The sequence below is a fragment of the Anarrhichthys ocellatus genome, unplaced genomic scaffold, assembly GCF_004355925.1.
Source record: "Anarrhichthys ocellatus isolate YVR2014 unplaced genomic scaffold, GSC_Weel_1.0 scaffold103, whole genome shotgun sequence".
In the NCBI taxonomy this organism is placed as follows: domain Eukaryota; kingdom Metazoa; phylum Chordata; class Actinopteri; order Perciformes; family Anarhichadidae; genus Anarrhichthys; species Anarrhichthys ocellatus.
In genome coordinates, this window is record NW_022280133.1 from 99,969 (window position 1) to 111,562 (window position 11,594).

Genomic DNA, 11,594 nt, shown 5'->3' on the forward strand with positions numbered 1-11,594 from the left:
TAAATTGGTGTGAGATAATAAAAATACATCCGGTACTTACATTTTTCCTTCAAACTAAGAGCATGATATAAACCAGTCATCAAAATGAATATAAAATTATGTAAATAACTAGATAAATAAATACATTTACAAACCTACAACTTGTAGAAATAACTAAAAAGTATATATATGCTTTCATTGGTGTCGCCTGTCTTATTATCACCTGTGTAATAATATTTGATAAGAATGGGGTAAAACAACAATTCTGCAACAATTGCTGCTTAAATGAAAGTACATTTTACTTGAACAGAAACATATTTTTCTAAAATCAATCAGCCATATTTTCAGCAACATTACAGTCCTACACAAAACTAGTGAACTCTTTTATTGTTTTCGATACAAATGTTATTTATTTCCGTAGAATATCACTTCTATGTTAATTTGCAATATGTCCTTTTGTTGTTGCTGTCAGATTAGTGGTAGTTGTATTAGTAGTAGGAGCACGTTTGATTTTACTTTGAAAAGGTGAACCGGATGTGTCTGCTCTGATCTCAGTAACTCTATATGCTAGCTGCCTGTGATTAGCCACGTCATGTAAAGTTAGCAGTGGAGCACTTCTGATAAAAAAGCAGCGAGTGTTCGCAGTGTGTTGGTGATATTAGCTCATTCTTAAAGAGCAGCTTTTGTTTCATGGTTATAACTCGGTGTGATCATATGGAAAGATGTCAGACATTGGGGACTGGTTCAGAAGCATCCCTCTCATCACCCGGTCCTGGTTTGCTGCTTCGATTGCAGTTCCCTTCATTGGAAAACTAGGACTGATTGATTTCAGGAACCTCATGCTATTTCCAGAGCTGGTCATAAGCAAATTTCATGTAAGTGTACCTTGTGTCTTGGGGTAGCTGTTAAATGCGGTGGTCGGTGTGTTTTGGATGTGGTCGGTTGGCTAGCTAGTGGCTAACGAGGCTAACTGATAAGCAGGCCTGTGTTGTGTGACAGCCAATCAGAGGGCGAGACGCAGAAGGTTAGAACTTCCGGGTGCTGTCATAATGCTACTTAATTTAGCAACCCCGAGCTAAAGTGTAAATATATCACCAGTTTAAGTATTTTAATAACCAGAGATGGTAACATAGCCGAGGTGTTGAATTATCTGTATTTTTTGGGATATAAGAACGTTAGTTTAAGGTGCTGTTGCTGTATAAACCACAAGGTGGAGAAAGTATTTTGGATTTATTGTAAAGGGACTTTCCTGCTATGAAATGAGCTATTCTCGCAGCGTTTCTACGGGTTCACAGATTGTCCGTTTATACAACGTTAGGGGGCGGCACGGATCCTCGGGCCAAATTAGCCTCCTAAAAATAATATTTGCTAGAGTAAAGTTTTGGCCTACTTTATTTATTCTAGAGGGAATGAGTGCTGGTTACTTAGAAGAATCACATTTTATTATTATCTATATTGTCCGTTTATACAAAATGCTGCATTGCTAGATTAAACTATCTAGTGTTGGTTACAATTAGCTCCAACTTCAGTAAAATGTTACTTTCACATTAACACACAACAATAACTCATTTAATATAACTTGTATAAAAGGTTAAACTCGCATGCTCCACCTGCAAGCATAATGGCAGCATTACCGCTTATTTCTATTGATATATTTTGAATATGTTTTTCTGTTATTTATAAGTAAGATTTTTCCAAATTCAAATGCTATAAATCGGAAGTCATGGACAATGTCAGTAAATAATAATAAATACTCAATTAACAATTGATATTTTTGGTTCAACATTATTGTAATTAATGCTGAATCTTAAAAAAAAATATTGAATTGAATAAGGCGGAGTCACGATTTGTTCCACCTCTGTTGCATGTTGAAATTGTATCCTATCAGTTTCCCCTTGATTAAAAGCAATTTAACACAAGAAATGCTCATCCGCCCTTAAGCCGCCTAGTGAATGCTGCATGGATCTGATGTCTGTTACCACCACACAAAACCTTTGAAACAACTTGTGTGCCAACATATTCTGCAAAGAATCACCAGCTGCCTGGTGCCACTTTTTCAGTGCTTAGAAGTTAATATTTACAATCCACATGAGACTCATATGTGTTACAAGCACATCTTGTCTGGATCCTGTCTGGATCTTTGCACCAACACAGCTGTGTTGATGTGTTTCTATTAGACTAATTTCTCTTCTGTTTGTTGCAGCTCTGGAGACCAGTGACAGCCACCTTGTATTTCCCTATAACCCCTAATACTGGGTTTCTGTACCTGGTCAACCTCTATTTCCTCTACCACTACTCCAGTCGGTTAGAGACAGGTGAGACTATTGGCCTCTACTTGCATGCAGTGACACACACGATGCACCTTTAATCATGCTAATCCTATTCTTGGTATTGTTCTCCAGGGGCGTTTGATGGCAGACCTGCAGACTACATATTCATGCTCTTCTTCAACTGGATCTGCATTGTTGTATCCTTTTGTCTTGCATTAGAACATGTGAAACCCTTTAAAACCTTTTGTTTAAATGATGAATTGCATTTTACCTTCAATATTTAAGGTTACATCCCTGCTAGTCTGTTTTTCACTCCACCATTGATTCTATCTCTGCTGCCTTCTTTGCCCCTCTGCGTTTCTCTCTCTCTCTCTCTCATCTGTCTGTTCTGCACCCCCCCTTCTTTCTTTTTCTAACCCTCTGTCTCTCTGCAGCACTGTGCCATGTCAGGGTGGCTCTGTGCCAGTGGCCCTGTGTCAGTCTACCCCTGCAGAGCAGAGAAACCTAATCTAGGTTACATGCAGCACATAGATCTCTACACTCTTTTCTGGAGTTCAGCTTTGACTGTCAGCTTCTCACTGACATCTTTTGTTTATGAGACACATTTGGGCAAAGTGCTGTTCTCCTTAAACCTGATCCAAACCAGGTGTTTAGTTTTTGTTACTACAGGAAAATTGTGGGAATGGGTGAACAGAAAGTCAGGTGTGGGAGGTTAGGCTTACTCAAAGGGAAGAGGCAGGTGACAGTCGGGCAGTGTGGGGATTTGACTGGCAACCCTCCCTTCACCAGCTGCTCTAATCTCAAGGCTCCAGCTGTGATTGTTTTGAGCCACGGGGTTGTTGTCCTTGACTCTGGCTACAGATAACCGGGATGCTGATGAACATGCGGGTAAGAATCCTCCTCTCATTCTGTATTTATACCACAACACATCATGATGACTAGGGCTGGGGTTTAAAAAATGATTATTCTCATTCAAACCGATCTTCATTTGATTGATTCATAAAATTCCAAGATCTACCATTCATCGCATACCTTTTCCTGTGGATGCAAGAAGCTTCAACCTGGTTTTCTCCCATAATCGGGACCTTGTAATTATGAGAGCTGGTGGACGTTCTTATGAAAACATCCACATCTGATTTCCAATCATTAAAACTAATCTTCCTCATCAGCAATAAACTTAAAGTTTGAGAAGAAGGCAGCGGGTACCAGCCAATCAGTGGCGGAGTCGGGCGTGTGGTAGCAGAATGTGAATGGGGGGGAAAATATTAAACTACTGTAAATAACAGGCGGAGCAAATGCAAACAGTGGATGAGAGGGCACTTCAATATTTCCAAAAAAACTCTCTTGCACACTTAATGCTAGTGTGCCATCGGCTAGGTAACCCACCCCTGCTGTATTATGGAGATATAGTTTGCAATTATCACTTGAGATCTTTGGAGTGTTTCATAATGCAACATCAGCACTTTAACTCGGCTTACATAAAGAAAAAGATTGACACTTTGGGAAATGCGTTTCACCTTTAAATGTCACAAAACGAAGACTGGCTGAAATCAATTTCATTATTTTTCAAAGATAAAAAGATGTATGTCAAAGTCGTGCTGCATCGCACATTCATATGCTGTTTGTGTTGTTTATCAGCTGCTGATGATCCCACTGATCATGTCGGTGCTCTACGTCTGGGCTCAGTTCAACAAAGACATGGTCGTGTCCTTCTGGTTCGGAACACGGTTCAAGGTACCACTCGTTACATCACACGTTCTACGCTGTTATCCTTTTAAAGGTATCTCACGTGTCACAGTGATATCAGAGCACATCAAATAGCATGTTTTCAATGTTTAGGACTAACGTGTGATATTTATTCCACATTATCTTCACTACCTGAACATGAGGCTAATTCCAATGTTCATATTAATATTCTCTATTATTCTGTCCTAGGCACATTATCTACCTTGGGTCATTCTGGTTTTCAACTTCATCATCGGAGGCTCGTGAGTAACTACTTTTAATTGGTTGAATCAAAGACTGTGTTTAATAGTTTCATCTCAAACACACTGCACTATGAAAGTAAATTCAAAGTCTTTAAATTAATTAAGAATGATCTTTTGTTGGGAATAGTTAAGCTGCCCCGTATAGCACATAACCAGCTCATTAATGTTATTCCTGTGAGGTTTGATTCTTCTTCTCTTCGCTGTTATTGTGCAGGTTTGTGAATGAACTAACGGGGAACCTGGTGGGTCATCTCTACTTCTTCCTCATGTTCAAATATCCCATGGACCTGGGAGGACGCGCCTTCCTCTCAACGCCAGAGTTCTTGTAAGTTCCTTTTATTTACCAAATTGGTTTTATATGAAGTTTAGGCCTTTATTTTTATTTTGTTACAACAATTTACCCAACAACTTCATTGTTGAGGCTGTGCAATACAAAGCTTCAAGGAAACAAGACTATGCAACTTTTGAATGAAGAAATAACCCATATATAAAAAGTAGCATTCAGTTGAATTCATAAGGAATATAATGCAACCGTACTTATTCCAACACACTCTCGATTTTTGCCACTACAGCCTTACTTGTTCTGGTATGACCAGAAGCTTATGCTGGCTAATGTCTACAAAAACGAAAAAAATAGATTTCAATGTCTTACTGAGTCAGTTTGCCGACTCTTTGATTTTTCTCTAATAGCACTTGTGTAACATCGTTTGTTGACGGGGTTTAAACATGTCTGGAGCTCGTCTGTATTCCCATAACCTCTTGTTTGGAAGACAAACACAAAAACATTTTTATTACCCAAACTGTGTTAAATGTTCATTAGATCTTGCGGAGCTTCTTTTTGGTTCATCTTGAACCATCTGTGTGCTTCAAGAAAGAAACGAACAGAGATTTGCAATCATTTTTGGTTTCGCTTCCAAACAAGTATTTTAAATATTTTTGAGTAGAACTTGGTTCGAGTGGAGGAAATGCGTTTAGTCCCCCACGCACAGTGACTCATACCGAGAGCATCGAGTCAGACCAATCGCAGCAGATGACCTATGAAAAACACACTGCCCCAGGAGACCGACTAATGAACCAAGACAACAGCTCGCCCAGACATTAAATCATTTATTTGTATGACTGTTTGTGTTTTTTAATTTATGACTTATTTGTTGTTTGAAAGCTGTGGGTACCTTCCATGACATTTTTGTCAGATCTCAGGATGAAACAGAATTTTTTTTTTTTCTTCTTTTAATTATAAAAGAAAAATACAACTTTTCTTTTCAATAAATAGGAATTGTTGCTCGATCAGCTGTTTGCAAAATAGTGTTAAATTGCTTGATTTCAAATGTTCCAATGACATCCGTGTTAAAGACCACATTTGAATGCCTCCCCTCTCCTCCTCTCTCCAGGTATCGGTTCTTCCCCAACAGGAGGGGAGGAGTGTCGGGCTTTGGAGTCCCCCCCAGCAGACCAGCTGCCCAGGAGCAGGGAGGAGGAGGTGGGGGAGAAGGAGGGGGAGGGGGAAGAGGAAGAGGACGTCACAACTGGGGCGAAGGCTTCCGCCTGGGGGGTGAATAAGCGGGGAGACGAGAGAGAGAGAGAGAGCTACCCCCCCCACCCCTCTTTTGCTCCCAATAACAAATGGTGTTGTTTCAGGTTAAAGTGCTTGCTTCCTCTCTTTTCTTTTGTCTGAGGGCAACCCTCGACTTAACATTGAATTCACAACTATGTTTTAAAGGCTCAAAGGAGATGAAATCTGAGGAAGCACGCATTTTAACCAAGAAAGCAGCGCACAGCAGGACTCTGACCATAGGCTCAATTAACTATTACTACTACTGCGGGTGTGTCCATGTGAAGCAGATAGAAGGAAATATGAATAAATATTTTTTTTTTTTTTTTAATGTGATGATTCTTGCGCTCTCCTCCCCTTCTTCCTTATTTTCACCCCGCTCCACCTTTTTCTCTACACCCTTCCATTGGACTGTCGAGACCAGAGATGTTGCAGCTGCACACTAGCTTGCTGTTAATTCTGACTGGTGTTCCTGTCCTGTTCCCTCTCTCTCCGTGATGCCATATCAGATTACATTGTAATTACCAACGCACTGGGAGTGTGCTCTCAGCTGAACATGGGCAAAGCTATTTAGAGAGCACCGTTTCCAGGTCTGATTTTACATGGGTGTAAAATGTTTTTAAGCCTTTGTGGCACAGACCTGATCTTCTGTCTTAAGCTCTGATCTTGACCGAAATAAGGTGAAGATGGGATTTTTGCTCTTTTTGTAAATATAACGATTGTTTATTGAAAGGATGAGCGAGTCTGAGTAATTATGGTACTATCCATGTCTCAATCTTCTTCTCCAGAGTCAGGAGAGTTCAGCCAATGATGTGCCAGTGTGGCTGGTTGACAGACTATACAAGTATGAACAATATACAATTAGGGCTGACACCAACTATTATTTTCCATGTCAATTAACTGCCAATTATTTTTTTGTCATGAATCACTTGTTTTATAAATGTCAGAAAATGGTGACAATGCTTTTGTTTGGTCCAACAGTACAAAACCTCAAGACATAAATTGAACGGTCTAAACTGTCAAGTTCAACCAAACCCAGATATATAGTTGTAAAAAGTTAAAGTGACCTGATGTCTAGAGGAGGTGATTCGTGTCACTGGCTCAATACTTTACTTTCACTGTTTTTTATCTGTTAAACTCAAAATGCACAAAAGTAACTTTGTACTCAATACAAGCGATCAGCCACCCTGTCCAAACCAAGCTTTGATGCACAGAGTATACACTGGAAGACCAAGGCGGTATTACAGCTGGTTGTGTATTTATTGAGTTACAGCAGACTTAAAGTAGAAAATGAACAAATGCAAGCGGTTCTCCATTCTAGCCAACCAAATGTACAGTATCCCAGATACTAGTCTGAACATGAAACTAAAGCAGCAACAGCCACACAGCCGCCGTTCAAACCAGGGTTAAATGGCTTTTTCTTTTTGCTGCACAAATATTGCAAGCGCTTTCAATTCGACCCATGAATCACACATATCCCTTTTAAATCATTTCTAAAAGTGAGTTAAAAAATAAATTGAAGTGCATGCAAGAAGTTCATGACAACTTTGGCTGTTGTGATGAGATTGATAATTTCTCTCTCTGGAGATTGATGAACCACCATTTCAGGTGCTCTAAAGCGGCTGTACAGAAATCAACTAAACCCAGCTTTGAACAGGACCTTCCTAAAGACGAGAGATAAGCCAAGGGGCGTGTTCACGGGAGCTTCAGTTATTTCATTATGCGTGAAACACCTTCTCCAAGATGTTCTTAGCAGGTTCAGTCGAGAATATTTAAAGTTCTTCAAACGTAATAAGAGAGCAGAAAAGGCAGCATGGTGCGATCGGACCCTCTTCTCTACGCGATCAATCATTTCTATATCATGTTGCGTGTCACTCCTAGCTGTCCCTCGAGCACTTCTGAGTGATTTCCACCGTTGTCAGCGTAATTCTATGAGCGTGAATCAAGGTGACGCTGCAGGAGAAAAGGAAAAGTTGCAGCATGTACATATCTATCACTACCACAGGGATATACACAAGTGATATCGAAGACTACTCATGAGTAGTGCACAGGTATGGTTTTCAAAAAATAGGACTAATTTTCAGCGAACAACACTAGAATACAATTTGATCTTAAAACAATTAAAAAAAACAAAAAAAAAAAACATTCCAGGTTTTGGGGCACCAGTCATGACTTTTTGTTTTTTCTTTTTTCTTGTTCTTCAATGTAACAAAACATGCCCTTTCAGTAAAACTGTACACACTTTGATTTTGTTATACAGAAAAATATTTACAAGGGTGCTTGTTTAATAAAAAGAAAAAGATTAGTAGTAAGAACAATGCATCAAGTCCAGCTTTGGCACTCCTCTTAATGTCAGCGTCTGCACCACAGTTCAGTCAGTGGAACTACAAAGTCCCCGGCGCTTTGTGATGACATCACAGACAGTTACATTACTGGTTCCACATTCGGTCATCTTGAGTCGGTGCATGGTCGGTCTGTGACTTAGCAGTCAATGATTTACTCGACCTGGAACAGAATCAGACAAACACGGTGTGAAACGAAGACATGGGGCAATTTAAACAAGTGATTGCTATGGTCACACAAATTCAGAAGTACTAAACAAAACTTTATTGGGTATAAAAAGGTGCAAATTATTATAAAAAGTACTAGAAATATAACACCATTTGCACTGCCTGTGAGAATAACACTGTCTACATAGATGATGCTAATGATGGTGTGGGTCCAAATATCATCCGGTCATCCCAGCATGCCATCTTTTTTGGAGGGCCAATCAGAGGTAATTGCCCTCTAATAGCTTCCTGGGTAGCTGGAGACTGCAGCTGTGGCATCTTAAAGGAACAGCTCACCATTTATTTATCTTTTTATTCAAGCCAAGTTACACAAACTCAAAAAAATATATATGCACAGATCAATATGTTTAACAATAATGGGTCAAATGTGTTGCTCCAGTGTAATATTCATTTGTGATGCTTTCCCGAGTTTCTTAACACTCCCCATACAAACCACATACTAGTGTTCTTTAGAAGGATATTTCAACCTACTATCAACCAGTGACCCGTCCAGGTTGCTCCAAGGAGAGAACTTCACCGTCTGTAGCCAGCCTTTGTCTTTCCACTCCTGCTTCACCCTCCTCTCCCACTGCCACAGTCACCTGTACCCACCTGGCAATGAACCAGACGCAAAGTTTAAACACAAACGGACTCCTTCTAGGAACTAAAAAACAAAAATCAAAGAAATGTTTTCCTGTGCGCATTGAACGATCTGTGGAAAAAAATGCCATGAACCATACGCACGATGTCTAGTTGATGAAACGGGTAAGAAATGCAAAGAACGGAGTAATTCAGCATCCACAACTTGTGATGCCCATACGGTGCTGTATTTTTAGACTTATCACAAAATAAATCTTAAAATAACTCCTCAGATATTCCTTTAGAATTGGCAGTGAGCTGATCTTTTTTTGTCTGTATAACATCTCACGCTAGAGAATAAATATAGGATGAAAGATCCGTTTCCCTCTCTCCACCCACCTCCCTTTGTCAGCAGTGCTGGAGCTGGTTTGGTCCGGTCTGGTCCGGCTCAGGTCCGTCACACTGTGGGTTAATCTGCCAGTCAACCACTGGACTTTGTCTTGGTCAGACAGCTTGGATTGCTCTGGAGCTGCTGCTGTGTTCTCACCAGCCTCCACTGCACCAGAGAAGAGACAACACAAAGTCAAACAAGGGTATAAAACATAAGGGAATACAAAATGTCTACTTCAAGTTCTCTTCCAAAACTCACCTTTCACAGCCTTGACTTCCAAGGAAACACTCTGTGTTTTCTCAGAACTCTGGCCGTTCTGTTCCTGGCCCGCTCTCTGCTGCTCTACAAGGTTTTGTTTTTGGAAACTTTCCATCCAGTCCAGAGTTTCCCCTTTCTTCAGTGCCGAGCGGTGGTCCTTGAACCAGCGGACAATGTCGGTGCGTCCGATGCTTGTTTGGACCTCCAGCTGGCTGTACTCCTCAGGAGACGGCCACCGGGTCTGACAGAACATCTGTCGAGACAAATCGTGTGACCAAACACAAAACAAGTACTGTTGCCGTTCAAGACATCTCATGGATATATGTTCGATACTGCAGTTTTCTAGACAACTTCACTTTAGTTCGTCAGATCTTATCTCACTTTTAATAATAAAGTATCAGCAAATGTCATCATGTAGTGTCAATCACACAGCTTTCAGTACCTTCTCAAGATTAATATACACATCAACTCACTTCATATTGTATTTAAAAATGTGCCTTCTCATCAATTAATCTCTTTAAAGTCACAACTTTTTACCATTAGCAGCTCATCTCGTCCTAACTTGTGCCATACTCTTAATATATTGTCATCTGATCAGCGTCGACATGTTTTCGTCAGCTTTTCTTACCTCTCTGAGCAGGCCGAGGGAGCTGCTGGCGATGGGAGCCGGGCTGGTGGAGGCCGACAGGATGGGAGGATGGGGAGAAGAGGAGGAGGATGAAGTGAGGATGGGAGGGGATGCAGAGGAGGAGAGGGTCGGCGGGTGAGGGGATGCAGAGGAGGAGAGGGTCGGCGGGTGAGGGGAGGAGGCTGCGAGCACAGGAGGGGAGGAGGATGATGAGGAGGAAGAGGAAAGGACAGGTGGATGAGGAGAGGAGCGCAAAGGTTTCCCGCCCTGCTCTCGATGTGAAGTCCCGTTCAGCAGCGCTCCGGGCCAGTCTGCTCGGTCCTCTGTGTTCTTTGAAGACATGGCGAGTAAAGCCTTCTCCATGTTGTCCCTCAGCGCCCGGCGCTCAGAAAACCAGCAGTCCACCTCAGTCTTAGACAGCCTGGTCTCCTGGGCCAGCTGGTCTGCAGCAGGACAGAGTTCAGTGGATCAGATGAGTGGAAGGCTTTTTTTGGGATACCTGGGAATTCAGTCTCTCCGAGGGACTTAAAAATTAGCTCATTAAAAACACTTATGCTATTCCTGTCTGCAGGAACCCACCAGAGACTGGCCTGCAGCTCCTTTGGGGTGAAAGGAATTAAGTCACGTGTTGTGAACTAGTATAAAGAGTGAGGGCATTTGACCAACTGACTTGCACCCAATTTTATCTCCCTCAGTCAGTAAGTTTCAGTCTGTAAAAGTTCGGAAATAACTTTCTCAGGAACTTCCCGTCAACAGATCATAAAAACAGTTATGACTGGCCAGCCGATTTTGTAATTCACCATCTACCAGCCTGCAGGACAGCAGTCTTGTGTTTCTGTAGGCAGATATAATGTGTACAATGTGCTCAAGTCGAGCATCTGAATTGAGGACTTGACAACCAGGAAATGAGTGAGTAAAATAACATTTACAGAAAAGCATTCAGTACAGGGTAGTGGTTTGTGCCACATTTAGTAATTCTGTAACTGAAAAGGACGTTTTAAAAAAAGGGGGACGTTAATGCTTTCCCCCCCCTCTTCCATCTTTCTTGACACACTTCATGCGATTAAATCAATCTGCTTGTGAGAGGGTTGGCAGAAGGCTTTACCTAGCCCCGCCTCTGTCAGAGTGCCACTTCTCTGAAAACTCTCCTCCAGTGCCTTCAGCTGTTCTGACGACTTCCCCTTCACCCTCTCCAGCAGCGGAAACTGGTTGGGGACCGCTTTCTTTATGAGGGCGTCTTTAAGTGCTGGTGTCACCTCTGCTTTCACCAGCACTGGAGGTGGAGGAATACCTTCAAGAGAGACACACAGAGAGACTTAAAGACCAAAACATGGTGAGGTTTGCATTGTGTTTTGAGGACAACACAGGTAATTGATATTACTAAATGACACACCACAAAT

General features: G+C 41.4%; 2 protein-coding genes across 2 annotated transcripts in view; one reads left to right on the top strand and one right to left on the bottom strand.

Annotated features, from left to right (window-relative positions):
* Nucleotides 1–537: 537 nt before the first annotated feature.
* derl1 (derlin 1) lies at nucleotides 538–6,746 on the top strand. The gene is made up of 8 exons (XM_031876125.1): nucleotides 538–854; nucleotides 2,183–2,294; nucleotides 2,382–2,446; nucleotides 3,111–3,137; nucleotides 3,888–3,983; nucleotides 4,185–4,237; nucleotides 4,452–4,562; nucleotides 5,629–6,746. The coding sequence occupies exons 1-8, from the start codon at nucleotides 702–704 to the stop codon at nucleotides 5,795–5,797; spliced, it is 786 nt and encodes a 261-aa protein (XP_031731985.1). The 5' UTR covers nucleotides 538–701; the 3' UTR covers nucleotides 5,798–6,746.
* The window catches only part of LOC116399162 (zinc fingers and homeoboxes protein 2), a 26,696-nt gene continuing 19,713 nt past the window's right edge, over nucleotides 4,612–11,594 (bottom strand). The window contains exons 3-8 of the mRNA XM_031876113.1: nucleotides 11,300–11,509; nucleotides 10,195–10,637; nucleotides 9,567–9,819; nucleotides 9,317–9,473; nucleotides 8,831–8,950; nucleotides 4,612–8,294 (exon numbers count right to left, since the gene is read on the bottom strand). Of these exons, the coding sequence (XP_031731973.1) occupies nucleotides 8,833–8,950; nucleotides 9,317–9,473; nucleotides 9,567–9,819; nucleotides 10,195–10,637; nucleotides 11,300–11,509 (1,181 nt within the window). The 3' untranslated portion in view covers nucleotides 4,612–8,294; nucleotides 8,831–8,832. The remainder of the gene's footprint in view (nucleotides 8,295–8,830; nucleotides 8,951–9,316; nucleotides 9,474–9,566; nucleotides 9,820–10,194; nucleotides 10,638–11,299; nucleotides 11,510–11,594) is intronic.

Coding starts and splice junctions, on each gene's coding strand:
- derl1 (XM_031876125.1), top strand. CDS start 702: ATGTCAGACATTGGGGACTGGTTCAGAAGCATCCCTCTCATCACCCGG. Junction 855..2,182: donor TGGTCATAAGCAAATTTCAT/GTAAGTGTACCT, acceptor TGTTTGTTGCAG/CTCTGGAGACCAGTGACAGC. Junction 2,447..3,110: donor TCAACTGGATCTGCATTGTT/GTATCCTTTTGT, acceptor CTCTGGCTACAG/ATAACCGGGATGCTGATGAA.